This window comes from Heptranchias perlo, unplaced genomic scaffold (genome assembly GCF_035084215.1).
Source record: "Heptranchias perlo isolate sHepPer1 unplaced genomic scaffold, sHepPer1.hap1 HAP1_SCAFFOLD_1337, whole genome shotgun sequence".
Taxonomy (NCBI): domain Eukaryota; kingdom Metazoa; phylum Chordata; class Chondrichthyes; order Hexanchiformes; family Hexanchidae; genus Heptranchias; species Heptranchias perlo.
This window is the reverse complement of record NW_027138577.1, coordinates 16,326-42,396: the sequence shown is the minus strand read 5'-3', so window position 1 is coordinate 42,396 and position 26,071 is coordinate 16,326. Positions and strand designations below refer to the sequence as shown.

At 47.3% G+C, this 26,071-nt stretch overlaps 1 protein-coding gene across 1 annotated transcript in view; it reads left to right on the top strand.

Annotated features, from left to right (window-relative positions):
- Positions 1–1,290: 1,290 nt before the first annotated feature.
- LOC137308574 (guanine nucleotide exchange factor VAV3-like) overlaps positions 1,291–26,071 on the top strand; it is a gene marked incomplete at its 3' end in the record, with an annotated part of 40,517 nt that continues 15,736 nt past the window's right edge. The window contains exons 1-6 of the mRNA XM_067977189.1: positions 1,291–1,857; positions 8,227–8,322; positions 13,321–13,389; positions 16,346–16,432; positions 16,543–16,628; positions 20,826–20,958. Of these exons, the coding sequence (XP_067833290.1) occupies positions 1,669–1,857; positions 8,227–8,322; positions 13,321–13,389; positions 16,346–16,432; positions 16,543–16,628; positions 20,826–20,958 (660 nt within the window). The remainder of the gene's footprint in view (positions 1,858–8,226; positions 8,323–13,320; positions 13,390–16,345; positions 16,433–16,542; positions 16,629–20,825; positions 20,959–26,071) is intronic.

Below are 26,071 nucleotides of genomic sequence, written 5' to 3'. Positions count from 1 at the left end.
TCATCACTGGGTCAGAAGTTCATGGGTTCGAGTCCCACTCCAGAGACTTCAGCTCCAAAATTCAGGCCGACACTCCCAGTGCAGTACTGAGGGAGCGCTGCACTGTCGGAGGGTCAGTACTGAGGGAGCGCCGCACTGTCGGAGGGTCAGTACTGAGGGAGCGCCGCACTGTCGGAGGGTCAGTACTGAGGGAGCGCCGCACTGTCGGAGGGTCAGTACTGAGGGAGTGCTGCACTGTCGGAGGGTCAGTACTGAGGGAGTGCTGCACTGTCGGAGGGTCAGTACTGAGGGAGTGCTGCACTGTCGGAGGGTCAGTACTGAGGGAGCGCTGCACTGTCGGAGGGTCAGTACTGAGGGAGTGCTGCACTGTCGGAGGGTCAGTACTGAGGGAGCGCTGCACTGTCGGAGGGTCAGTACTGAGGGAGCGCTGCACTGTCGGAGGGTCAGTACTGAGGGAGTGCTGCACTGTCGGAGGGTCAGTACTGAGGGAGCGCTGCACTGTCGGAGGGTCAGTACTGAGGGAGCGCTGCACTGTCGGAGGGTCAGTACTGAGGGAGCGCTGCACTGTCGGAGGGTCAGTACTGAGGGAGCGCCGCACTGTCGGAGGGTCAGTACTGAGGGAGCGCTGCACTGTCGAAGGGTCAGTATTGAGGGAGCGCCGCTCTGTCGGAGGGTCAGTACTGAGGGAGTGCTGTGCTGTCGAAGGGTCAGTATTGAGGGAGCGCCGCACTGTCAGAGGGTCAGTACTGAGGGAGCACTGCACTGTCGGAGTGTCAGTACCGAGGGAGCGCTGCACTGTCGGAGGGTCAGTACCGAGGGAGCGCTGCACTGTCGGAGGGTCAGTACTGAGGAAGTGCTGCACTGTCGGAGGGTCAGTACTGAGGGAGCGCTGCACTGTCGGAGGGTCAGTACTGAGGGAGTGCTGCACTGTCGGAGGGTCAGTACCGAGGGAGCGCTGCACTGTCGGAGGGTCAGTACCGAGGGAGCGCTGCACTGTCGGAGGGTCAGTACTGAGGGAGCGCTGCACTGTCGGAGGGTCAGTACTGAGGGAGCGCTGCACTGTCCGAGGGTCAGTACTGAGGGAGCGCTGCACTGTCGGAGGGTCAGTAAAGAGGGAGCGCTGCACTGTCGGAGGGTCAGTACCGAGGGAGCGCTGCACTGTCGGAGGGTCAGTACTGAGGGAGCGCTGCACTGTCGGAGGGTCAGTACTGAGGGAGCGCTGCACTGTCGGAGGGTCAGTACTGAGGGAGCGCTGCACTGTCGGAGGGTCAGTACTGAGGGAGCGCTGCACTGTCGGAGGGTCAGTACTGAGGGAGCGCTGCACTGTCGGAGGGTCAGTACTGAGGGAGCGCTGCACTGTCGGAGATGCTGTCTTTTGGATGAGTCCTTAAACCGAGGCCCCGTCTGCCCCCTCAGGTGGATGTGAAAGATCCCACGGCCACTCTTCGAACAACAGCAGTGGAGTTTTCCTTGGTGCCTTGGGGTCAATATTTATCCCTCAACCAACATCACTGAAACAGATAATCTGGTCATTGCTGTATGTGGGATCTTGCTGTGCGCAAATTGGCTGCCATGTTTCCTACATTCCAACAGTGACGACACTTCAAAAGTACTTCATTGGCTGTAAAGCTCTTTGGGACGTCCTGAGGTGTGGAAGATGCTATATAAATGGGAGTTTGTTCTTTCTTCTCTCTGCAGGTTGCTGATTTACTGAATTTCATTCATTTTGGTCTCTCTCTCTCTCTCTCTCCATACAGGCTGCTGATTTATGGTGAATATTGCAGTCATGTGGAGAGAGCAATAAAGTGTTTGGATGAGATCAGTAAATCAAGACAAGATATACGGCTGAAGTTAGAGGTAATTAATTCTTCATCCTTGTTCATTAGTTTCAATATATTGCTGTAAGGGGTGAATTGAAACTGTGTCATATCAGTACACAAACATTCAAAACTTTTCAATCAACCGGCTTTGCTCAAACTAGGACGGCGTTCAAGATTTCCACATTCATATCCTACGATGTGATGTTACTGTTTGTACATTAATATCACACAGTGTGATTTCACCTCCAGTATATTAAAAATACACACAGTGTGATTTCACCTCCAGTATATTAATATCACACAGTGTGATTTCACCTCCAGTATATTAATATCACACAGTGTGATTTCACCTCCAGTACATTAATATCACACAGTGTGATTTCACCTCCAGTATATTAATATCACACAGTGTGATTTCACCTCCAGTATATTAATATCACACAGTGTGATTTCACCTCCAGTACATTAATATCACACAGTGTGATTTCACCTCCAGTACATTAATATCACACAGTGTGATTTCACCTCCTGTACATTAATATCACACAGTGTGATTTCACCTCCAGTACATTAATATCACACAGTGTGATTTCACCTCCAGTACATTAATATCACACAGTGTGATTTCACCTCCTGTACATTAATATCACAGAGTGTGATTTCACCTCCAGTACATTAATATCACACAGTGTGATTTCACCTCCAGTACATTAATATCACACAGTGTGATTTCACCTCCAGTACATTAATATCACACAGTGTGATTTCACCTCCAGTACATTAATATCACACAGTGTGATTTCACCTCCAGTACATTAATATCACACAGTGTGATTTCACCTCCAGGACATTAATATCACACAGTGTGATTTCACCTCCAGTACATTAATATCACACAGTGTGATTTCACCTCCTGTACATTAATATCACACAGTGTGATTTCACCTCCTGTACATTAATATCACACAGTGTGATTTCACCTCCAGTACATTAATATCACACAGTGTGATTTCACCTCCAGTACATTAATATCACACAGTGTGATTTCACCTCCTGTACATTAATATCACACAGTGTGATTTCACCTCCAGTACATTAATATCACACAGTGTGATTTCACCTCCAGTACATTAATATCACACAGTGTGATTTCACCTCCAGTACATTAATATCACACAGTGTGATTTCACCTCCTGTACATTAATATCACACAGTGTGATTTCACCTCCAGTACATTAATATCACACAGTGTGATTTCACCTCCAGTATATTAATATCACACAGTGTGATTTCACCTCCAGTACATTAATATCACACAGTGTGATTTCACCTCCAGTACATTAATATCACACAGTGTGATTTCACCTCCAGTACATTAATATCACACAGTGTGATTTCACCTCCAGTACATTAATATCACAGTGTGATTTCACCTCCAGTATATTAATATCACACAGTGTGATTTCACCTCCAGTACATTAATATCACACAGTGTGATTTCACCTCCTGTACATTAATATCACACAGTGTGATTTCACCTCCAGTACATTAATATCACACAGTGTGATTTCACCTCCAGTACATTAATATCACACAGTGTGATTTCACCTCCTGTACATTAATATCACACAGTGTGATTTCACCTCCAATACATTAATATCACACAGTGTGATTTCACCTCCAATACATTAATATCACACAGTGTGATTTCACCTCCTGTACATTAATATCACACAGTGTGATTTCACCTCCAGTATATTAATATCACACAGTGTGATTTCACCTCCAGTACATTAATATCACACAGTGTGATTTCACCTCCAGTATATTAATATCACACAGTGTGATTTCACCTCCAATACATTAATATCACACATTGTGATTTCACCTCCAATACATTAATATCACACAGTGTGATTTCACCTCCTGTACATTAATATCACAGTGTGATTTCACCTCCTGTACATTAATATCACACAGTGTGATTTCACCTCCAGTATATTAATATCGCACAGTGTGATTTCACCTCCAGTACATTAATATCACACAGTGTGATTTCACCTCCAGTATATTGATATCACACAGTGTGATTTCACCTCCTGTACATTAATATCACAGTGTGATTTCACCTCCAGTATATTAATATCACACAGTGTGATTTCACCTCCTGTACATTAATATCACACAGTGTGATTTCACCTCCAGTACATTAATATCACACAGTGTGATTTCACCTCCTGTACATTGATATCACACAGTGTGATTTCACCTCCTGTACATTGATATCACACAGTGTGATTTCACCTCCTGTACATTAATATCACAGTGTGATTTCACCTCCTGTACATTAATATCACACAGTGTGATTTCACCTCCAATACATTAATATCACACAATGTGATTTCACCTCCTGTACATTAATATCACACAGTGTGATTTCACCTCCTGTACATTAATATCACACAGTGTGAATTCACCTCCAGTATATTAATATCACACAGTGTGATTTCACCTCCTGTACATTAATATCACACAGTGTGATTTCACCTCCAGTATATTAATATCACACAGTGTGATTTCACCTCCAGTATATTAATATCACACAGTGTGATTTCACCTCCAGTATATTAATATCACACAGTGTGATTTCACCTCCAGTATATTAATATCACACAGTGTGATTTCACCTCCAGTACATCAATATCACACAGTGTGATTTCACCTCCAGTATATTAATATCACACAGTGTGATTTCACCTCCTGTACATTAATATCACACAGTGTGATTTCACCTCCAGTATATTAATATCACATAGTGTGATTTCACCTCCTGTACATTAATATCACACAGTGTGATTTCACCTCCAGTACATTAATATCACACAGTGTGATTTCACCTCCAGTATATTAATATCACACAGTGTGATTTCACCTCCTGTACATTAATATCACACAGTGTGATTTCACCTCCAGTACATTAATATCACACAGTGTGATTTCACCTCCTGTACATTAATATCACACAGTGTGATTTCACCTCCTGTACATTAATATCACACACTGTGATTTCACCTCCTGTACATTGATATCACACAGTGTGATTTCACCTCCTGTACATTAATATCACACAGTGTGACTTCACATCCTGTACATTAATATCACAGTGTGATTTCACCTCCTGTACATTAATATCACACAGTGTGATTTCACCTCCTGTACATTAATATCACAGTGTGATTTCACTTCCAGTACATTAATATCACACAGTGTGATTTCACCTCCTGTACATTAATATCACACAGTGTGATTTCACCTCCAGTATATTAATATCACACAGTGTGATTTCACCTCCTGTACATTAATATCTCACAGTGTGATTTCACCTCCAGTATATTAATATCACACAGTGTGATTTCACCTCCAGTACATTAATATCACACAGTGTGATTTCACCTCCAGTATATTAATATCACACTGTGTGATTTCACCTCCTGTACATTAATATCACACAGTGTGATTTCACCTCCTGTACATTAATATCTCAGTGTGATTTCACCTCCTGTACATTAATATCACACAGTGTGATTTCACCTCCTGTACATTAATATCACACAGTGTGATTTCACCTCCGGTATATTAATATCACACAGTGTGATTTCACCTCCTGTACATTAATATCACACAGTGTGATTTCACCTCCAGTATATTAATATCACACTGTGTGATTTCACCTCCTGTACATTAATATCACACAGTGTGATTTCACCTCCTGTACATTAATATCTCAGTGTGATTTCACCTCCTGTACATTAATATCACACAGTGTGATTTCACCTCCTGTACATTAATATCACACAGTGTGATTTCACCTCCGGTATATTAATATCACACAGTGTGATTTCACCTCCTGTACATTAATATCACACAGTGTGATTTCACCTCCAGTATATTAATATCACACTGTGTGATTTCACCTCCTGTACATTAATATCACACAGTGTGATTTCACCTCCTGTACATTAATATCACACAGTGTGATTTCACCTCCTGTACATTAATATCTCACAGTGTGATTTCACCTCCTGTACATTAATATCACACAGTGTGATTTCACCTCCTGTACATTAATATCACACAGTGTGATTTCACCTCCGGTATATTAATATCACACAGTGTGATTTCACCTCCTGTACATTAATATCACACAGTGTGATTTCACCTCCGGTATATTAATATCACACAGTGTGATTTCACCTCCTGTACATTAATATCACACAGTGTGATTTCACCTCCTGTACATTAATATCACACAGTGTGATTTCACCTCCTGTACATTAATATCTCACAGTGTGATTTCACCTCCTGTACATTAATATCACACAGTGTGATTTCACCTCCTGTACATTAATATCACACAGTGTGATTTCACTGTTTGATCTGTTTGTTCTCAATTTGATGGGAATTTTATGATGGTGCAAGAGGAGCTAATGTTTAAAGATGTAAAATTTTAGAGCTGATTTGAACAAACATATTGTGACTTTTTTACTTCTAATTTCTTAAGCTGGGCATTTGATTATATTTTTAAACAAAGGGAGTCTTTTGGTGTCGATTGTCACTTTTGGAAATTAGAATCAATCCTGACAGGCAGTTTCTGTAACTCCTACATCTTGTGAGCTGAATTTTTCTGGTTCTCATTAAAATATAGGTCATAATTTCATGGAAAAACACTGGGCTGCTCATCGAGATGAATTTATTCATAGCCAGTGGCTGAACATGTCACATGATACAATGATGGCTTAGCCAAGGCTGTTGATGTGGCTCACCCTCCCTGTAACTCACTGAGTCCAGCCCCAAATACTTCCACTGTGTGTGATTAAATCTTTCAAGCACTGACTGGTTATTGGTGGACGTTCTTTACTATGATAGGACGGGAAAAGCCCGAGGTCGATCTCGTTCACCTTCCACCATCCTGGTAATCACATGATCCAATGATAATGGAGTTACTGACCAATCACAGCAATCAATCTCTATCAATGAGTCTCCAACAGACCCAGACATGAGGTGAGGAAAACCCTCAGTGGGGGAGAGCTTTGGGAACCAGAGGTCCAAAGTCCCCTGTTCCTCCCGAGCCTGTTACACTCACCACACGTCATGTCTCAAATTACTCAGATACTGGATCACAAAATTTAGTTATTTTCTGAAAGAAATCGTTCTAATTTGTATTTGAGTGAATGAATACTAACTAGTGGGTAAGAACATGGCAGATGCAGTATAACGTGGATAAATGTGAGGTTATCCACTTTGGTTGTAAAAACAGAAGGGCAGATTATTATTTGAATGGTGATAGATTGGGAAAAGGGGAGGTGCAACGAGACCTGTGTGTCCTTGTACACCAGTCGCTGAAAGCGAGCATTCAGGTGCAGCAAGCAGTTAGGAAGGCAAATGGTATGTTGGCCTTCATTGCAAGAGGATTTGAGTACAGGAGCAGGGATGTCTTACTGCAGTTATACAGGGCCTTGGTGAGACCACACCTGGAGTATTGTGTGCAGTTTTGGTCTCCTTTTCTGAGGAAGGATGTCCTTACCATGGAGGGAGTGCAGTGAAGGTTCACCAGACTGATTCCTGGGATGGCAGGACTGACGTATGAGGAGAGATTGGGTCGACTAGGCCTATATTCACTCGAGTTTAGAAGAATGAGAGGTGATCTCATCGAAACATATAAAATTCTAACAGGAGCAGACTGACTAGATGCAGGGAGGATGTTCCCGATGGCTGGGGAGTCCAGAACCAGGGGTCACAGTCTCAGGATACGGGGTATGCCATTTAGAACCGAGATGAGGAGAAATATCTTCACTCAGAGGGTGGTGAACCTGTGGAATTCTCTACCACAGAAGGCAGTGGAGGCCAGGTCATTAGATGTATTCCAGAAGGAGATAGATATATTTCTTAATGCTAAAGGGATCAAGGGATATGGGGGAAAAAGCGGGAACAGGTTACTGAGTTAGACGATCAGCCATGATCATTTTGAATGGTGGATCAGGCCCGAAGGGCCGAATGGCCTACTCTTGCTCCTATTTTCTATGTTTCTATGTTCCCACCGTCTCCCTGGGGAACCTGTTCCATAGATTGACCACTCGCTCACTGAAATATTGTTCCCACAGATGAGTTTTGAATTGACCCCCTTCGAGCGCAGGCCGTGTCCTCGGGTTCTCCTGTTCTGGACAAGGTGAAACAGCTGGTCATGGTCGACATTATGCAGTCCCTTTAGAATCCTAAACACAGCAGTCAGATCACCTCTCAACCTTCCCTTCTCTCTCATGAGAACATGAGCGGCAGTAATTTATTTGTGAAAACCTCGTGGTGACTGCATTGAACGATCTCAGTCTGATGCGATCTCTCTCTTTAGGACTGTGCGAAGAGGGCCAACAATGGAAAGTTCACGTTGAGAGACCTCCTGGTGGTGCCAATGCAAAGAGTCCTCAAGTATCACCTCCTCCTTCAGGTGAGATTTCTCACTTGATTTCCATGAGTGACTGGAAGCCTGTGGCCAGTGGGGTACCACAGGGATCGGTGCTGGGTCCCTTGCTGTTTGTGGTCTACATTAACGACTTGGATATGAATGTAAAAGGTATGATCAGTAAGTTCGCTGATGATACAAAGATTGGTAGGGTGGTAAATAGCGAGGAGGATAGCCTCAGTCTGCAGGACGATATAGATGGGTTGGTCAGATGGGCGGAACAGTGGCAAATGGAATTTAACCCGGAAAAGTGCGAGGTGATGCACTTTGGAGGGACTAACAAGGCAAGGGAATACACAATGAATGGGAGGACCCTAGGCAAGACAGAGGGTCAGAGGGATCTTGGTGTGCAAGTCCACAGGTCCCTGAAGGCGGCGGAACAGGTAGATAAGGTGGTAAAGAAGGCATATGGGATACTTGCCTTTATTAGCCGAGGCATAGAATATAAGAGCAAGGAGGTTATGATGGAGCTGTATAAAACACTGGTTAGGCCACAGCTGGAGTACTGTGTGCAGTTCTGGTCGCCACACTACAGGAAGGATGTGATCGCTTTGGAGAGGGTGCAGAGGAGATTCACCAGGATGTTACCAGGGCTGGAGCGCTTCAGCTATGAAGAGAGACTGGGAAGATTGGGTTTGTTTTCCTTGGAGCAGAGGAGGCTGAGGGGGGACATGATTGAGGTGTACAAAATTATGAGGGGCACAGATAGGATGGATACTAAGGAGCTTTTTCCCTTCGTTGAGGGTTCTATAACAAGGGGACATAGATTCAAGGTAAAAGGCGGGAGGTTTAGAGGGGATTTGAGAAAGAACTTTTTCACCCAGAGGGTGGTTGGAGTCTGGAACTCACTGCCTGAAAGGGTTGTGGAGGCAGGAACCCTCACAACATTCAAGAAGCATTTGGATGAGCACTTGAAATGCCATAGCATACAAGGCTACGGACCAAATGCTGGGATATGGGATTAGAGTAGACAGGGCTTGATGGCCGGCGCGGACATGATGGGCCGAAGGGCCTCTATCCGTGCTGTATAACTCTATGACTCTATAACTGCTTTGAAATCAGCAATAAAAGCAATTCTAAGTGCACAGCGTACGGCGGGCATGTTCGTGCGAGCACAGTTTTGCTGCACCGTCAGCGGTGCCAACTTTCGGATGGGACATTAAACCGAGGCCCTGTCCTCGAAGGCGGACGTAAAAAAATAAATCCCACGGCACTATTTCGAAGTAGAGCAGGAGAGTTCTCCGCGGTGTCGTGGTAAATATTTCTCCCTCAACCAACATCGTTAAAAAGAAACAGATGATTTGGTCAATATCACATTGCTGTTTCATAGAATCATAGAATAGTACATCACAGAAGGAGGCCATTCAGCCCATCGTGCCTGTGCTGGCTCTTTGAAAGATCTATCCAATTAGTCCCACTCCCCCGCTCTTTCCTCACAGCCCAGTAAATTTTTCCCCTTCAAGTATTTCTCCAATTCCCTTTTGAAAGTTATTATTGAATCTGCTTCCCCCGCCCTTTCAGGCAGCGCATTCCAGATCAGAACAACTCGCTGCGTAAAAAAACATTCTCCTCATCTCCCCTCTGGTTCTTTTACCAATTACCTTAAATCTGTGTCCTCTGGTCACCGACCCTCCTGCCAGTGGAAACAGTTTCTGATTATTTACTCTATCAAAGCCCTTCATGATTTTGAACACTTCAATTAAATCTCCCCTTAACCTTCTCTGCTCTGAGGAGAACAATCCCAGCTTCTCCAGTCTCTCCCCATCACTGAAGTCCCTCATCCCTGGTCCCATTCTAGTAAATCTCCTCTGCACCCTCTCTAAGGCCTTCACATCCTTCCTAAAGTGCGGTGCCCAGAATTGGACACAGTACTCCGGGCGGGGCCGAACCCGTGTTTTATAAAGGTTTAGTATAACTTCCTTGCTTTTGTTCTCTGCCTCTGTTTATAAAGCCCAGGATCCCGTGTGCTTTTTTAACAGCCTTCTCAACTTGTCCTGCCACCTTCAATGATTTGTGTACGTACACCCCCAGGTCTCTCTGTTCCTGCACCCTCTTTAAAATTGTACCATTTAGTTTATTTTGCCTCTCCTCATTCTTCCTACCAAAATGCATCACTTCACACTTCTCTGTGTTAAATTGCATCTGCCATGTGTCCGCCCATTTCACCAGTCTGTCTCTGTCCTCCTGAAGTCTGTTACTATCCTCCTCACTGTTTATTACATTTCTGAGTTTCATGTCATCTGTAAACTTTGAAATTATTCCCTCTATACCCAAGTCCAGGTCATTAATATATATCAAAAAGAGCAGTGGTCCTAATACTGACCCCTGGGGGACACCACTGTAAACTTCCCTCCAGTCTGAAAAACAACCGCTCACCACTACTCTCTGCTTTCTGTCACTCAGACAATTTCATACCCACACTCCCACTGTCCCTTTAATCTCATGGGCTTTAATTTTGCAACAAGTCTATTATGTGGCACTTTATCAAATGCCTTTTGAAAGTCCATATACACAATATCAATCGCACTCCCCTCATCAACCCTCCCCGCTACTTTGTTTGTGGGATCTTGCTGTTCGCAAACTGGCTGCTGCATTTCCTACTTTATAACAATGACTAAAAGTATTTAATTGGCTCGGGCCGTCACAAGATTATGAAAGGCCTTCTGGAAATGCAACTTCCTTCTTTCTTTATTCGAGGGGCTCAATGACGCAAGAGTTACTTGAACATTAATGGTCTGGTCCACACAATTGCGATGCTTTGTCTATCACTTCCCTCAACCCTCAGCACCACCCACCCAAAACTATGTGATCTCCTGGGAGAGGCGAGAAACCAGATAAAAACCCAGAGCCAATTTTGGGGGGAAAGAAAATCGGGTAAAATCCCTCTCCGGACCCCCTTTGGGCGATGGAAACTGGCCCACGAGACCTTGCTTTAGACAAGGTCCCACATGGCAGACTGGTCAAAAAAGTAAAAGCCCACGGGATCCAAGGGAAAGTGGCAAATTGGATCCAAAATTGTCTCAGTGGCAGGAAGCAAAGGGTAATGGTCGACGGGTGTTTTTGTGACTGGAAGGCTGTTTCCAGTGGGGTCCCGCAGGGCTCAGCACTGGGTCCCTTGCTTTTTGTGGTATATATTAATGATTTAGACGTAAATGTTGGGGGCTTGATCAAGAAGTTTGCAGATGAAACAAAAATTGTCCGTGTGGTTGATAGTGAGGAGGAAAGCTGTAGACTGCAGGAAGATATCAATGGACTGGTCAGGTGGGCAGAAAAGTGGCAAATGGAATTCAATCCGGAGAAGGGTGAGGTAATGCATTTGGGGAGAGCAAACAAGGCAAGGGAATACACAATAAATGGGAGGATACTGAGAGGTGTAGAGGAAGTGAGGGACCTTGGAGTGCATGTCCACAGATCCCTGAAGGTAGCAGGACAGGTAGATAAGGTGGTTAAGAAGGCATATGGAATACTTTCCTTTATGAGCCGAGGTATAGAATATAAGAGCAGGGAGGTTATGCTGGAACTGTATAAAACACTAGTTAGGCCACAGCTAGAGTACTGTGTACAGTTCTGGTCACCACATTACAGGAAAGTTGTGATTGCACTAGAGAGGGTGCAGAGGAGATTTACGAGGATGTTGCCAGGACTGGAGAATTTTAGCTATCAGGAAAGATTGGTTAAAGCTGGCCTTTATATCTAGAGGACTAGAGTACAAGGGGGCAGAAGTTATGCTGCAGCTATACAAAACCCTGGTTAGACCGCACCTGGAGTACTGTGAGCAGTTCTGGGCACCGCACCTTCGGAAGGACATATTGGCCTTGGAGGGAGTGCAACGTAGGTTTACTAGAATGATACCTGGACTTCAAGCGTTAAGTTACGAGGAGGGATTACACAAATTGGGGTTGTATTCTCTGGAGTTTAGAAGGTTAAGGGGTGATCTGATCGAAGTTTATAAGATATTAAGGGGAACGGATAGGGTGGATAGAGAGAAACTATTTCCACTGGTTGGGGATTCAAGGAGTAGGGGGCACAGTCTAAAAATTAGAGCCAGACCTTTCAGGAGTGAGATTAGAAAACATTTCTACACACAAAGGGTTGTAGAAGTTTGGAACTCTCTTCCGCAAACGGCAATTGATACTAGCTCAATTGCTAAATTTAAATCTGAGATAGATAGCTTTTTGGCAACCAAAGGTATTAAGGGATATGGGCCAAAGGCAGGTATATGGAGTTAGATCACAGATCAGACATGATCTTATCAAATGGCGGAGCAGGCACGAGGGGCTGAATGGCCTCCTCCTGTTCCTATGTTCCTTTGTTCCAATGATAGGCTGGGGTTGTTTTCTTTGGAACAAAGTAGGCTGAGGGGAGATTTAATTGAAGTATGTAAAATTATGAGGGGCCGAGATAGAGTGGATAGGGAGGACCTATTTCTTTAGCGGAGGGGTCAATAACCAGGGGGCATAGATTTAAAGTAATTGGTAGAAGGAGGTGAGTTAATGAGAATTTTTTTCACCCAGAGGGTGGTGGGGGTCTGGAACTCACTGCCTGAGAGGGTGGGAGAGGCAGAAACCCTCAACTCATTTACAAAGTACCTGGATGTGCCCCTGAAGTGCTGGAACCCACAGGACTACGGACCAAGTGCTGGAAAGTGGGATTAGGCTGGGTGGCTCTTTTTCGATCGGCACGGACCCGATGGGCCGAATGGCCTCCTTCTGTGGTGTAAATTTTCTACGTTTCTCTCACCCTGACCCTGATTAATGTTACCAGGGACCTCCCTCTTGTACCAGGAGATCTCCGCCCCAGACAGAAACAGGTCCAGCTCTCGCTCGAAGGAATTTAGCTAATCGGCGTCCACCATGCGATCCTGTTCCAGAGGCCCACAGTTCTCCGGGAAAAGAATATCAGGGCTTGTCCAGCCTGTGTGAGATGTGATCAGTGGCGATCGTCTCATTGAACGTCTAAATAGACTTCTCCGTTGTTTTACAGGAGCTCGTGAAGCAAACCACTGACTGGCAGGAGAAGTCTCACTTGCGATTAGCACTGGATGCAATGAAGGTGGGAATAGACCAAAGCACACTGAGTTCTGACCGGGAGCCCAAGCAAGAAAGTTACACTAAACTTTTGTATAAATCACTGGAACCAGAGGGGAGATGAGGAGAATTTTTTTATTCAGCGAGTTGTTCTGATCTGGAATGCGCTGCCTGAAAGGGCGGGGGAATCAGATTCAATAATAACTTTCAAAAGGGAATTGGAGAAATACTTGAAAAGGAAAAATTTAAAGAGCTAGAGAGACAGGCACATGTTACAGACAGGTGACACGCTCCCAGGCACATGTTACAGACAGGTGACACGCTCCCAGGCACATGTTACAGACAGGTGACACGCTCCCAGGCACATGTTACAGACAGGTGACACGCTCCCAGGCACGTGTTACAGACAGGTGACACGCTCCCAGGCACATGTTACAGACAGGTGACACACTCCCAGGCACATGTTACAGACAGGCGACACGCTCCCAGGCACATGTTACAGACAGGCGACACGCTCCCAGGCACATGTTACAGACAGGCGACACGCTCCCAGGCACATGTTACAGACAGGTGACACGCTCCCAGGCACATGTTACTGACAGGCGACACGCTCCCAGGCACATGTTACAGACAGGCGACACGCTCCCAGGCACGGGTGGAGAAAGGGGAACCAATGGATGCAGTATATTTGAATGTCCAAAAGGCATTCGATAAGGTGCCACATAAAAGATTACTGCACAAGATGAGAGCTCATGGTGTTGGGGGTAATATACTGGCATGGATAGAGGATTGGCTAACTAACAGAAAACAAAGAGTCGGGATAAAAGGGCCATTTTCAAAATGGCAATCTGTAACTAGTGGGGTGCCGCAGGGCTCAGTGCTGGGGCCTCAACTATTTACAATATATATCAATGACTTGGATGAAGGAACAGAGTGTCTTGTGGCCAAATTTTCTGATGATACAAAGATAGGTGGAAAAGCAAGTTGTGATGAGGACACAAAGTGTCTGCAAAGGGATATTGACAGGTTAAGCGAATGGGCAAAAATTCAGCAGATGGAATATAATGTGGGAAAATGTGAAGTCATCCACTTTGGGAGGAAAAATCAAAAAGCAAAATATTATTTGAATGGAGAAATACTACAAAATGCTGCGGTACAGAGGGATCTGGATGTCCTCGTACATGAAACACAAAGAGTCAACATACAGGTGCAGCAGATAATCCAGAAGGCAAATGGAATATTGGCCTTTACTTCTAGGGGGATGGAGTATAAAAGCAGGGAAGTCATGCTACAACTGTACAGGGTGCTGGTGAGACCACACCTGGAGTACTGCGTACTGTTCTGGTGCCCTTATTTAAGGAAGGACATACTTGCATTGGAGGCAGTTCAGAGAAGGTTCACTAGGTTGATTCCGGGTATGGAAGGGTTGTCTTATGAGGAAAGATTGAACAGGTTGGGTCTGTACTCATTGGAGTTTAGAAGAATGAGAGGAGATCTTATTGAAACATACAAGATTCTGAGGGGACTCGATAGGGCAGATGCTGAGAGGATGTTACCCCTCGTGGGGGAATCTAAAACTAGGGGACATAGTCTCAGAATAAGGGTCATCCATTTAAGACGGAAATGAGGAGGAATTTCTTGTCCCAGAGGGTCGTGAATCTTTGGAATTCTTTACCCCAAAAAGCTGTGGAGGCTGAGTCATTGAATACATTCAAGGCTGAGTTAGACAAATTTTTGATCAGCGAGGGAGTCAAAGGATATGGGGAAAGGGCGGGAAAGTGGAGTTGAGGTAAAAATCAGATCAGCCATGATCTCATTAAATGGCAGAGCAGGTTCGAGGGGCCGAATGGCCTACTCCTGCTCCTATCTCTTATGGTCTTATGGTGTTACAGCCAGGTAACATGCTCCCAGGCACGTGTTACAGACAGGGGACGCGCTCCCAGGCACGTGTTACGGACAGGTGACGCGCTCCCAGGCACGTGTTACAGACAGGTGACGCGCTCCCAGACACGTGTTACAGACAGGTGACGCGCTCCCAGACACGTGTTACAGACAGGGGACGCGCTCCCAGGCACGTGTTACAGACAGGGGACGCGCTCCCAGGCACGTGTTACAGACAGGTGACGCGCTCCCAGGCACGTGTCACGGACAGGTGACGCGCTCCCAGGCACATGTTACAGACAGGTGACGCGCTCCCAGGCACGTGTTACAGACAGGGGACGCGCTCCCAGGCACGTGTCACGGACAGGTGACGCGCTCCCAGGCACATGTTACAGACAGGTGACGCGCTCCCAGGCACGTGTTACGGACAGGTGACGCGCTCCCAGGCACGTGTTACAGACAGGTGACGCGCTCCCAGGCACGTGTTACAGACAGGGGACGCGCTCCCAGGCACGTGTTACAGACAGGTGACACGCTCCCAGGCACATGTTACAGACAGGGGACGCGCTCCCAGACAGGTGACGCGCTCCCAGGCACATGTTACAGACAGGGGACGCGCTCCCAGACAGGGGACGCGCTCCCAGACAGGTGACGCGCTCCCAGGCACATGTTACAGACAGGGGACGCGCTCCCAGGCACATGTTACAGACAGGGGACGCGCTCCCAGGCACGTGTTACAGACAGGGGACGCGCTCCCAGACACGTGTTACAGACAGGGGACGCGCTCCCAGACACGTGTTACAGACAGGGGACGCGCTCCCAGACACGTGTTACAGACAGGTGACGCGCTCCCAGACACGTGTTACAGACAGGTGACGCGCTCCCAGACACGTGTTACAGACAGGGGACGCGCTCCCAGACACGTGTTACAGACAGGTGACGCGCTCCCAGACACGTGTTACAGACAGGTGACGCACTCCCAGACAGGTGACGCGCTCCCAGACAGGTGACGCGCTCCCAGGCCCCCACTGTTTGCAATATTTCTCTGCTTGGCGTCATGCTGTTTTATTCATTTCACTGTGTTTGCTTCCTGTCTTCAGGACTTGGCTCAATATGTGAATGAAGTGAAACGGGACAATGAGTGTCTCCGAGAGATTAACCAGTTCCAGCTCTGTATCGATAACTTGGTATGTTCGCTGATCCGGCTGTGTAATGCAGCGTAATAACACCAGACTTTTCCCCAGACAGATTGTAATAGTTTTGGTGCATTGTATTGACAGCAGAATCTGTGTTTCAGAACCAGCCCCTTGCAAACTATGGACGGCCCAAAGTGGACGGTGAGATCCGGGTAACGACCCTGGAAAAACGCTCACGGCAGGATCGGTGAGTGGGATGGCCCCTTGATGGGTCAGTGTCTGAGATATCCCTACTCTCGCAGCTTGAGAGGTCTAACTCAGATTGAGGCAAAGTAGAAAATCACCGTCAGCAATAGAGCAGGAACATATCCCATAATACTGGTTACAACACAGCTTGTACAACAACACACTGCTCCTGATGTTTGCAGGATTGACTGTGTGCATGTGTGGGGGTGTGTGTTTGCATGTGTGCATGCACGTGTGCATCCATCCACATGTTTGCATGTGTGTCGTGTGCGTGTGTGCATGTGTGTGTGTGCAGGCATGTATGTTTGTGTGTGTACGCGTGTGAGCATGCATCTGCGTGCGTGTGTGTGTGTGTATGTGTGTGCTGCGTCATTCAATCAGATCACGTCTGATCTGTCTCTCAACCCCATTTCCCCGCCTTTGCTCCGTATCCCTCGATACCCAACAAAAATCCATCGATCTCAGTCTTGAAAGCTCCAATTGACCCCCAGCATCCACAGCCTTTTGGGGGGAGAGAGTTCCAGATTTCTACTCCCCTTTGTGTGAAGAAATGCTTCCTGACATCACCCCTGAACGGCCGAGCTCTAATTTTAAGATTATTCCCCCTTGTTCTGGACTCTCCCACCAGAGGAAATAGTTTCTCTCTATCGACCCGATCAAATCCTTTAATCATCTTAAACACCTCAATTAGATCACTCCTTAATCTTCTAAACTCGAGGGAATACAAGCCTCGTCTCTGCAACCTGTCCTCGTAATTTAACCCTTTTAGCCCCGGTATCATTCTGGTGAATCTGCACCGCACCCTCTCCAGGGCCAGTATATCCTTCCTGAGGGGCGGTGCCCAGAACTGAACCCAGTCTCCAGATGGGGTCTAAGCAAGGTTCTGGACAAGGTAAATACAGCGCGTCATGGTTGACATTATCTAGTCTCGTTAGAATCCTAAAAGCAGCGACCACATCCTCTCTCAACCTTCTCAGAACGACAGCATCCCCAACCAAACTGATTGAATTTTCTGAAGAGGTGACTAAAGTAGTGGACAGGGGAAAGTCTACAGATCTTGTTTATATGGACTTCCAGAAGGCATTTGATGAAGCCCCTCATAAGAGACTGTTGGCTAAAGTTGAAGCTCATGGAATTGACCTGGTTAGGAAGTTGGCTGAGCGGCAGGAGACAGAGAGTAGGGATAATGTGACTAGTGGTGTCTCACAGGGATCTGTTTTGGGGCCTCAATTATTCACTATTTATTAACGAATTAGATGACGGGATAGAGAGCAACATATTCAAGTTTGTGATGACACAAAGATAGGCAGCATTGTAAGCAGTGTAGATGGAAGCATAAAATTACAGAGAGATATTAATAGAAGGTACAGTGCAGGAAGAGGCCATTTGGCCCATCATGCCTGTGCTGGCTCTTTGAAAGATCTATCCAATTAGTCCCACTCCCCCTGCTCTTTCCCCATAGCTCTGTAATTTTTTCCCTTTAAGTATTTATCCAATTCCCTTTTGAAAGTTATTATTGAATCTGCTTCCACCGCCCTTTCAGGCAGCGCATTCCAGATCATCACAACTCGTTCCGTAAAAAAATGTTTCCTCATGTCGCCTCTGGCTCTTTTGCTGATCACCTTAAATCTGTGTCCTCTGGTCACCGACCCTTCTGCCACTGGAAACAGTTTCTCCTTATTTACTCTATCAAAACCCCTCATGATTTTGAACACCTCGATTAAATCTCCCCTTAACCTTCTCTGCTCTGAGGAGAACAATCCCAGCTTCTCCAGTCTCTCCACATAACTGAAGTCCCTCATCCCTGGTCCCATTCTAGTAAATCTCCTCCGCACCCTCTCCAAGGCCGTCACATCCTTCCTAAAGTGTGGTGCCCAGAATTGGACACAATCGTCCAGCTGAGGCCTAACCAGTCATTTATAAAGGTTTAGCATATGAACATAAGAAACAGGAGAAGGAGTAGGCAGTATGGCCCCTCGAGCCTGCTCCGCCATTCAATCAGATCATGACTGATCTTCAAACTCAACTCCACTTTCCCGCCCGATCCCCATATCCCTTGATTCCTTAGAGTCCAAAAAATCTATTTATCTCCGCCTTGAATATACTCAATGATTCAGCATCCACTGTCCTCTTGGGTAGAGAATTCCAAAGATTCACAACACTCTGAGTGAAGAAATTCCTCCTCATCTCAGTCTTAAATCTCTGACCCCTTATCCTGAGACTATGCCGTCTAGTTCTAGACTCTCCAGCCAGGGGAAACAACCTCTCAGCATCTACCCTGTCAAGCCCCCTCAGAATCTTATGTGTTTCAATTAGATCATCTCTCATTCTCCAAAACTCCAGAGAGAATCGGCCCATTCTACTCAATCTCTCCTCATAGGACAACCATCGCATCCAGGAATCAATCTAGTGAACCTTCGTTGCACCGCCTCTAAGGCAAGTATATCCTTCCTTAGATAAAGAGACCAAAACTGTACACAGTACTCCCGGTGAGGTCTCACCAAAGCCCTGTACAATTGTAGTAAGACTGCCTTACTCTTGTACTCCAACCCCCTTGCAATAAAGGCCAACATGCCATTTGCCGTCCTAATTGCTTCCTGTACCTGCATGCTAACTTTCTGTGTTTCTTGTACCAGGATACCCAGATCTCTCTGAACAGCAACATTTAATAGTTTCTCACCATTTAAAATATATTCTGTTTTTCTATTTTTCCTACCAAAGTGAATAACCTCACATTTCCCCACATTATACTCCATCTGCCACCTTCTTGCCCACTCACTTAATCTGTCTATATCCCTTTGCAGATTTTCTGTGTCCTCCTTACTTTCCCATCTAGCTTTGTATCATCAGCAAACTTGGATAACTTCCTTGCTTTTTACTCTATACCTCTGTTAATAAAGCCCAGGATCCCTTGTGCTTTTTTAACAGCCTTCTCAACTTGTCCTGCCACCTTCAAAGATTTGTGTACATCTACCCCCAGGTCTCTCTTCCTCCACCCCCTTTAAAATTGTACCATTTAGTTTATTTTGCCTCTCCTCATTCTTTCTACCAAAATGTTTCACTTCACACTTCTCTGTGTTAAATTTCATCTGCCATGTGTCTGCCCATTTCACCAGTCTGTCTGTCTCTCCTGAAGTCTGTTACTATCCTCCTCATTATTTACTACATTTCTGGGTATAGTATCATCTGCAAACTTTGAAATTATACCCAAGTCCAGGTGATTAATATATATCAAAAAGGGCAGTGGTCCTAATACTGACCCCTGGGGGACACCACTGTAAACTTCCCTCCAGTCTGAAAAACAACCGTTCACCACTACTCTCTAATTGATTACGTGAATGGGCAACTCTGTGCCAAATGGATTTCAATGTTGGCAAGTGTGAGGTCATCCACTTTGGACTTAAAAATGATAGGTCAGAGTACTCTCTAAATGTGAAGAGCTCGAAACCATGGAGGTTCAGAGAGACTTAGGGGGTCCATGTAGTTAGATCATTAAAATGTCATGGACAGGTGCAGAAAATAATCAAAAAGGCGAATGGAATGCTGGCCTTTATATCTTGAGGACTAGAGTACAAGGGGGCAGAAGTTATGCTGCAGCTATACAAAACCCTGGTTAGACCGCACCTGGAGTACTGTGAGCAGTTCTGGGCACCGCACCTTCGGAAGGACATATTGGCCTTGGAGGGAGTGCAGCGTAGGTTTACTAGAATGATACCTGGACTTCAAGGGTTAAGTTACGAGGAGAGATTACACAAATTGGGGTTGTATTCTCTGGAGTTTCGAAGGTTAAGGGGTGATCTGATCGAAGTTTATAAGATATTAAGGGGAACAGATAGGGTGGATAGAGAGAAACTATTTCCGCTGGTTGGGGATTCAAGGAGTAGGGGGCACAGTCTAAAAATTAGAGCCAGACCTTTCAGGAGTGAGATTAGAAAACATTTCTACACACAAAGGGTGGTAGAAGTTTGGAACTCTCTTCCTCAAACGGCAATTGATACGAGCTCAAATGTTAATTTGAAATCTGCGATTGATTGATTTCTGTGAACCAAGGGTATTAAGGGATATGGGGCTAAGACGGGTATATGGAGTTAGATCACAGGTCCACCATGATCTCATTGAATGGTGGAACAGGCTCGAGGGGCTGAATGGCCTCCTCCTCTTCCTAAGTTCCTAAACCGTGTGTTGTGTCTCGGAACAGACACATCTTCCTCTTCGATAAGGCTGTGATCATCTGCAAGAGACGAGGAGACAACTATGAAATGAAGGAAATCATCGACCTGAGCAGTTACAAGATCACAAACAACCCAACCACAGACAAGGAAAACAAGAAGGTCAGTGAACTGACTCCGCCCCCCTCCGGCCGACTCCGCCCCCTCCCCTCCGGCCGACTCCGCCCCCCTCCGGCCGACTCCGCCCCCCCTCCCCGCCGGCCGACTCCGCCCCCCCTCCCCGCCGGCCGACTCCGCCCCCCCTCCCCGCCGGCCGACTCCGCCCCCCCTCCCCGCCGGCCGACTCCGCCCCCCCCTCCCCGCCGGCCGACTCCGCCCCCCCTCCCCGCCGGCCGACTCCGCCCCCCCTCCCCGCCGGCCGACTCCGCCCCCCCTCCCCGCCGGCCGACTCCGCCCCCCCTCCCCGCCGGCCGACTCCGCCCCCCCTCCCCGCCGGCCGACTCCGCCCCCCCTCCCCGCCGGCCGACTCCGCCCCCCCTCCCCGCCGGCCGACTCCGCCCCCCCTCCCCGCCGGCCGACCCCGCCCCCCTCCCCACCGGCCGACTCCGCCCCCCTCCCCGCCGGCCGACTCCGCCCCCCTCCCCGCCCAATGATTGAGGCTGAACCAGACTGTTCACAACGTCGGCGTCCTATTTGACCCTGAGATGAGTTTCTCACCCCATATCCGCTCCATCACCAAGACCCCCCACTTCCACCTCTGTAACATCGCCCGTCTCCGCCCCTGCCTCAGCTCATCTGCTGCTGAAACCCTCATCACTGCCTCTGTTACCTCCAGACTCCACTATTCCAATGCTCTCCTCCCATCTTCCACCCTCCATGAACTTGACCTCATCCAAAACTCTGCTGCCCCGTACCCGAACTCGCACCAAGTCCCGTTCACCCATCACCCGCTGTGCTCGCTGATCTACATTGAACATAAGAAACAGGAGCAGGAGTAGGCCATCCGGCCCCTCAAGCCTGCTCCGCCATTCGACAAGATCATGCCTCCCAGTCCAGCAATACCTGAAATTTAAAATTCTTATCCTTGTTTTCAAATCCCTCCATGGCCTCACCCCTCCCTATCTCTGTAACCTCCTCCAGCCCTACAACCCTCTGAAATCTCTGCGTTCCTCCAATTCTGGCCTCTTGTGCATCCCCATAAGACCATAAAAGATAGGAGCAGGAGTAGGCCATTCGGCCCCTCGAGCCTGCTCCCCCATTCAATGAGATCATGGCTGATCTGATTTTTACCTCAACTCCACTTTCCCGCCCTTTCCCCATATCCTTTGACTCCCTCGCTGATCAAAAATTTGTCCAACTCAGCCTTGAATGTATTCAATGACTCAGCCTCCACAGCTTTTTGGGATAAAGAATTCCAAAGATTCACGACCCTCTGGGAGAAGAAATTCCTCCTCATTTCCATCTTAAACGGGCGACCCCCTTATTCTGAGACTCTGCCCCCTAGTTTTAGAATCCCCCATGAGGGGTAACATCCTCTCAGCATCTACCCTATCGAGTCCCCTCAGAATCTTGTGTGTTCCAATAAGATCTCCTCTCATTCTTCTAAACTCCAATGAGTATAGACCCAACCTGTTCAATCTTTCCTCAAAAAAGGGTTCGGTAGCATAGTGGTTATGTTACTGGACGAGTAATCCAGAGTCATGAGTTCAAATCCCACCACGACATCTGGGGAATTTAAATTCAATTAATTAAATAAAATCTGGAATTAAAATACTAGTTTCAGTAATGATGGCCATGAAACTACCGGATTGTCGTAAAAACCCATCTGGTTCACTAATGCCCTTTAGGGAAGGAAACCTGCCGTCCTTACCCGGTCTGGCCGATATGTGACTCCAGACCCACAGCAATGTGGTTGATTCTTAATTGCCCTCTGAAATAGCCTAGCAAGCCACTCAGTTGTAAAATCTCGCTAAAGAAAGTCACAATAAGAATAAAACTGGACGGACCACCCGGCATCGGACCACTAGGCACCGGACACGACAAAGGCAAACCAAGCCCAGTCGACCCTGCAAGGTCCTCCTTACTAACATCTGGGGACTTGTGCCAAAATTGGGAGAGCTGTCCCACAGACTAGTCAAGCAACAGCCTGACATAGCCATACTCACAGAATCATACCTTTCAGCCAACGTCCCAGACTCTTCCATCACCATCCCTGGGTATGTCCTGTCCCACCGGCAGGACAGACCCACCAGAGGTGGCGGTACAGTGATATACAGTCAGGAGGGAGTGGCCCTGGGAGTCCTCAACATTGACTCTGGACCCCATGAAATCTCATGGCATCAGGTCAAACATGGGCAAGGAAACCTCCTGCTGATTACCACCTACCGTCCTCCCTCAGCTGATGAATCAGTCCTCCTCCATGTTGAGCACCACTTGGAGGAAGCACTGAGGGTAGCAAGGGCACAAAATGTACTCTGGGTGGGGGACTTCAATGTCCATCACCAAGAGTGGCTCGGTAGCACCACTACTGACCGAGCTGGCCGAGTCCTGAAGGACATAGCTGCCAGACTGGGCCTGCGGCAGGTGGTGAGCGAACCAACACGAGGGAAAAACTTACTTGACCTCGTCCTCACCAATCTACCTGTCGCAAATGCATCTGTCGATGACAGTATTGGTAGGAGTGACCACCGCACAGTCCTCGTGGAGACGATGTCCCGTCTTTGCACTGAGGACACCATCCAACGTGTCGTGTGGCACTACCACCGTGCTAAATGGGATAGATTCAGAACAGATCTAACAGCTCAAAACTGGGCATCCATGAGGGACTGTGGGCCATCAGCAGCAGCAGAATTGTATTCCAGCACAATCTGTAACCTCATGGCCCGGCATATTCCTCACTCTACCATTACCAACAAGCCAGGGGATCAACCCTGGTTCAATGAGGAGCAGCACCAGGCGTACCTAAAAATGAGGTGCCAACCTGGTGAAGCTACAACTCAGGACTACATGCATGCTAAACAGCGGAAGCAACATGCTATAGACAGAGCTAAGCGATTCCGCAACCAACGGATCAGATCAAAGCTCTGCAGTCCTGCCACATCCAGTCTTGAATGGTGGTGGACAATAAAACAACTAACGGGAGGAGGAGGCTCTGTAAACATCCCCATCCTCAATGATGGCGGAGTCCAGCACATGAGTGCAAAAGACAAGGCTGAAGCGTTTGCAACCATCTTCAGCCAGAAGTGCCGAGTGGATGATCCATCTCGGCCTCCTCCCAATATCCCCACCATCACAGAAGCCAGTCTTCAGCCAATTCGATTCACTCCACGTGATATCAAGAAACGGCTGAGTGCACTGGATACAGCAAAGGCGATGGGCCCCGACAACATCCCAGCTGTAGTGCTGCAGACTTGTGCTCCAGAATTAGCTGCGAGTCTAGCCAAGCTGTTCCAGTACAGCTACAACACTGGCATCTACCCAACAATGTGGAAAATTGCCCAGGTATGTCCTGTCCACAAACAGCAGGACAAATCCAATCCGGCCAATTACCGCCCCATCAGTCTACTCTCAATTATCAGTAAAGTGATGGAAGGTGTCGTCGACAGTGCTATCAAGCGGCACTTACTCACCAATAACCTGCTCACCGATGCTCAGTTTGGGTTCTGCCAGGACCACTCGTCTCCAGACCTCATTACAGCCTTGGTCCAAACATGGACAAAAGAGCTGAATTCCAGAGGTGAGGTGAGAGTGACTGCCCTTGACATCAAGGCAGCATTTGACCGAGTGTGGCATCAAGGAGCCCTAGTAAAATTGAAATCAATGGGAATCAGGGGGAAAACTCTCCAGTGGCTGGAGTCATACCGAGCACAAAGGAAGATGATAGTGGTTGTTGGAGGCCAATCATCTCAGCCCCAGGACATTGCTGCAGGAGTTCCTCAGGGCAGTGTCCTAGGCCCAACCATCTTCAGCTGCTTCATCAATGACCATTCCCTCCATCATAAGGTCAGAAATGGGGATGTTCGCTGATGACTGCACAGTGTTCAGTTCCATTCGCAACCCCTCAGATAATGAAGCAGTCCGAGCCCGCATGCAGCAAGACCTGGACAACATCCAGGCTTGGGCTGATAAGTGGCAAGTAACATTCGCTCCAGACAAGTGCCAGGCAATGACCATCTCCAACAAGAGAGAGTCTAACCACCTCCCCTTGACATTCAACGGCATTACCATCGCCGAATCCCCCACCATCAACATCCTGGGGGTCACCATTGACCAGAAACTTAACTGGACCAGCCATATAAATACTGTGGCTACGAGAGCAGGTCAGAGGCTGGGTATTCTGCGGCGAGTGACTCACCTCCTGACTCCCCAAAGCCTTTCCACCATCTACAAGGCACAAGTCAGGAGTGTGATGGAATACTCTCCACTTGCCTGGATGACGGCAGCTTCAACAACACTCAAGAAGCTCGACACCATCCAAGACAAAGCAGCCCACTTGATTGGCACCCCATCCACCACCCTAAACATTCACTCCCTTCACCACTGGCGCACAGTGGCTGCAGTGTGTACCATCCACAGGATGCACTGCAGCAACTTGCCAAGGCTTCTTCGACAGCACCTCCCAAACCCGCGACCTCTACCACCTCGAAGGACAAGAGCAGCAGACACATGGGAACAACACCACCTGCACATTCCCCTCCAAGTCACACACCATCCTGCCTTGGAAATATATCGCCGTTCCTTCATGGTCGCTGGGTCAAAATCCTGGAGCTCCCTTCCTAACAGCACTGTGGGAGAACCTTCACCACACGGACTGCAGCGGTTCAAGAAGGCGGCTCACCACCACCTTCTCAAGGGCAATTAGGGATGGGCAATAAATGCCGGCCTCGCCAGTGACGCCCACATCCCATGAACGAATAAAAAAAAGCACCCCTTCCATACCCGGAATCAACCCAGTGAACCTTCTCTGAACTGCCTCCAATGCAAGTATGTCCTTCCTTAAATAAGGGCACCAGAACTGTCCGCAGTACTCCAGGTGTGGTCTCACCAGCACCCTGTACAGTTGGAGCATGACTTCCCTGCTTTTATACTCCATCCCCCTGGAAAGAAAGGCCAATATTCCATTTGCCTTCTGGATTACCTGCTGCACCTGTATGTTGACTTTTTGTGTTTCATGTACGAGGACACCCAGATCCCTCTGTACCGCAGCATTTTGTTGTATTTCTCCATTCAAATAATATTTTGCTTTTTTATTTTTCCTCCCAAAGTGGATGACTTC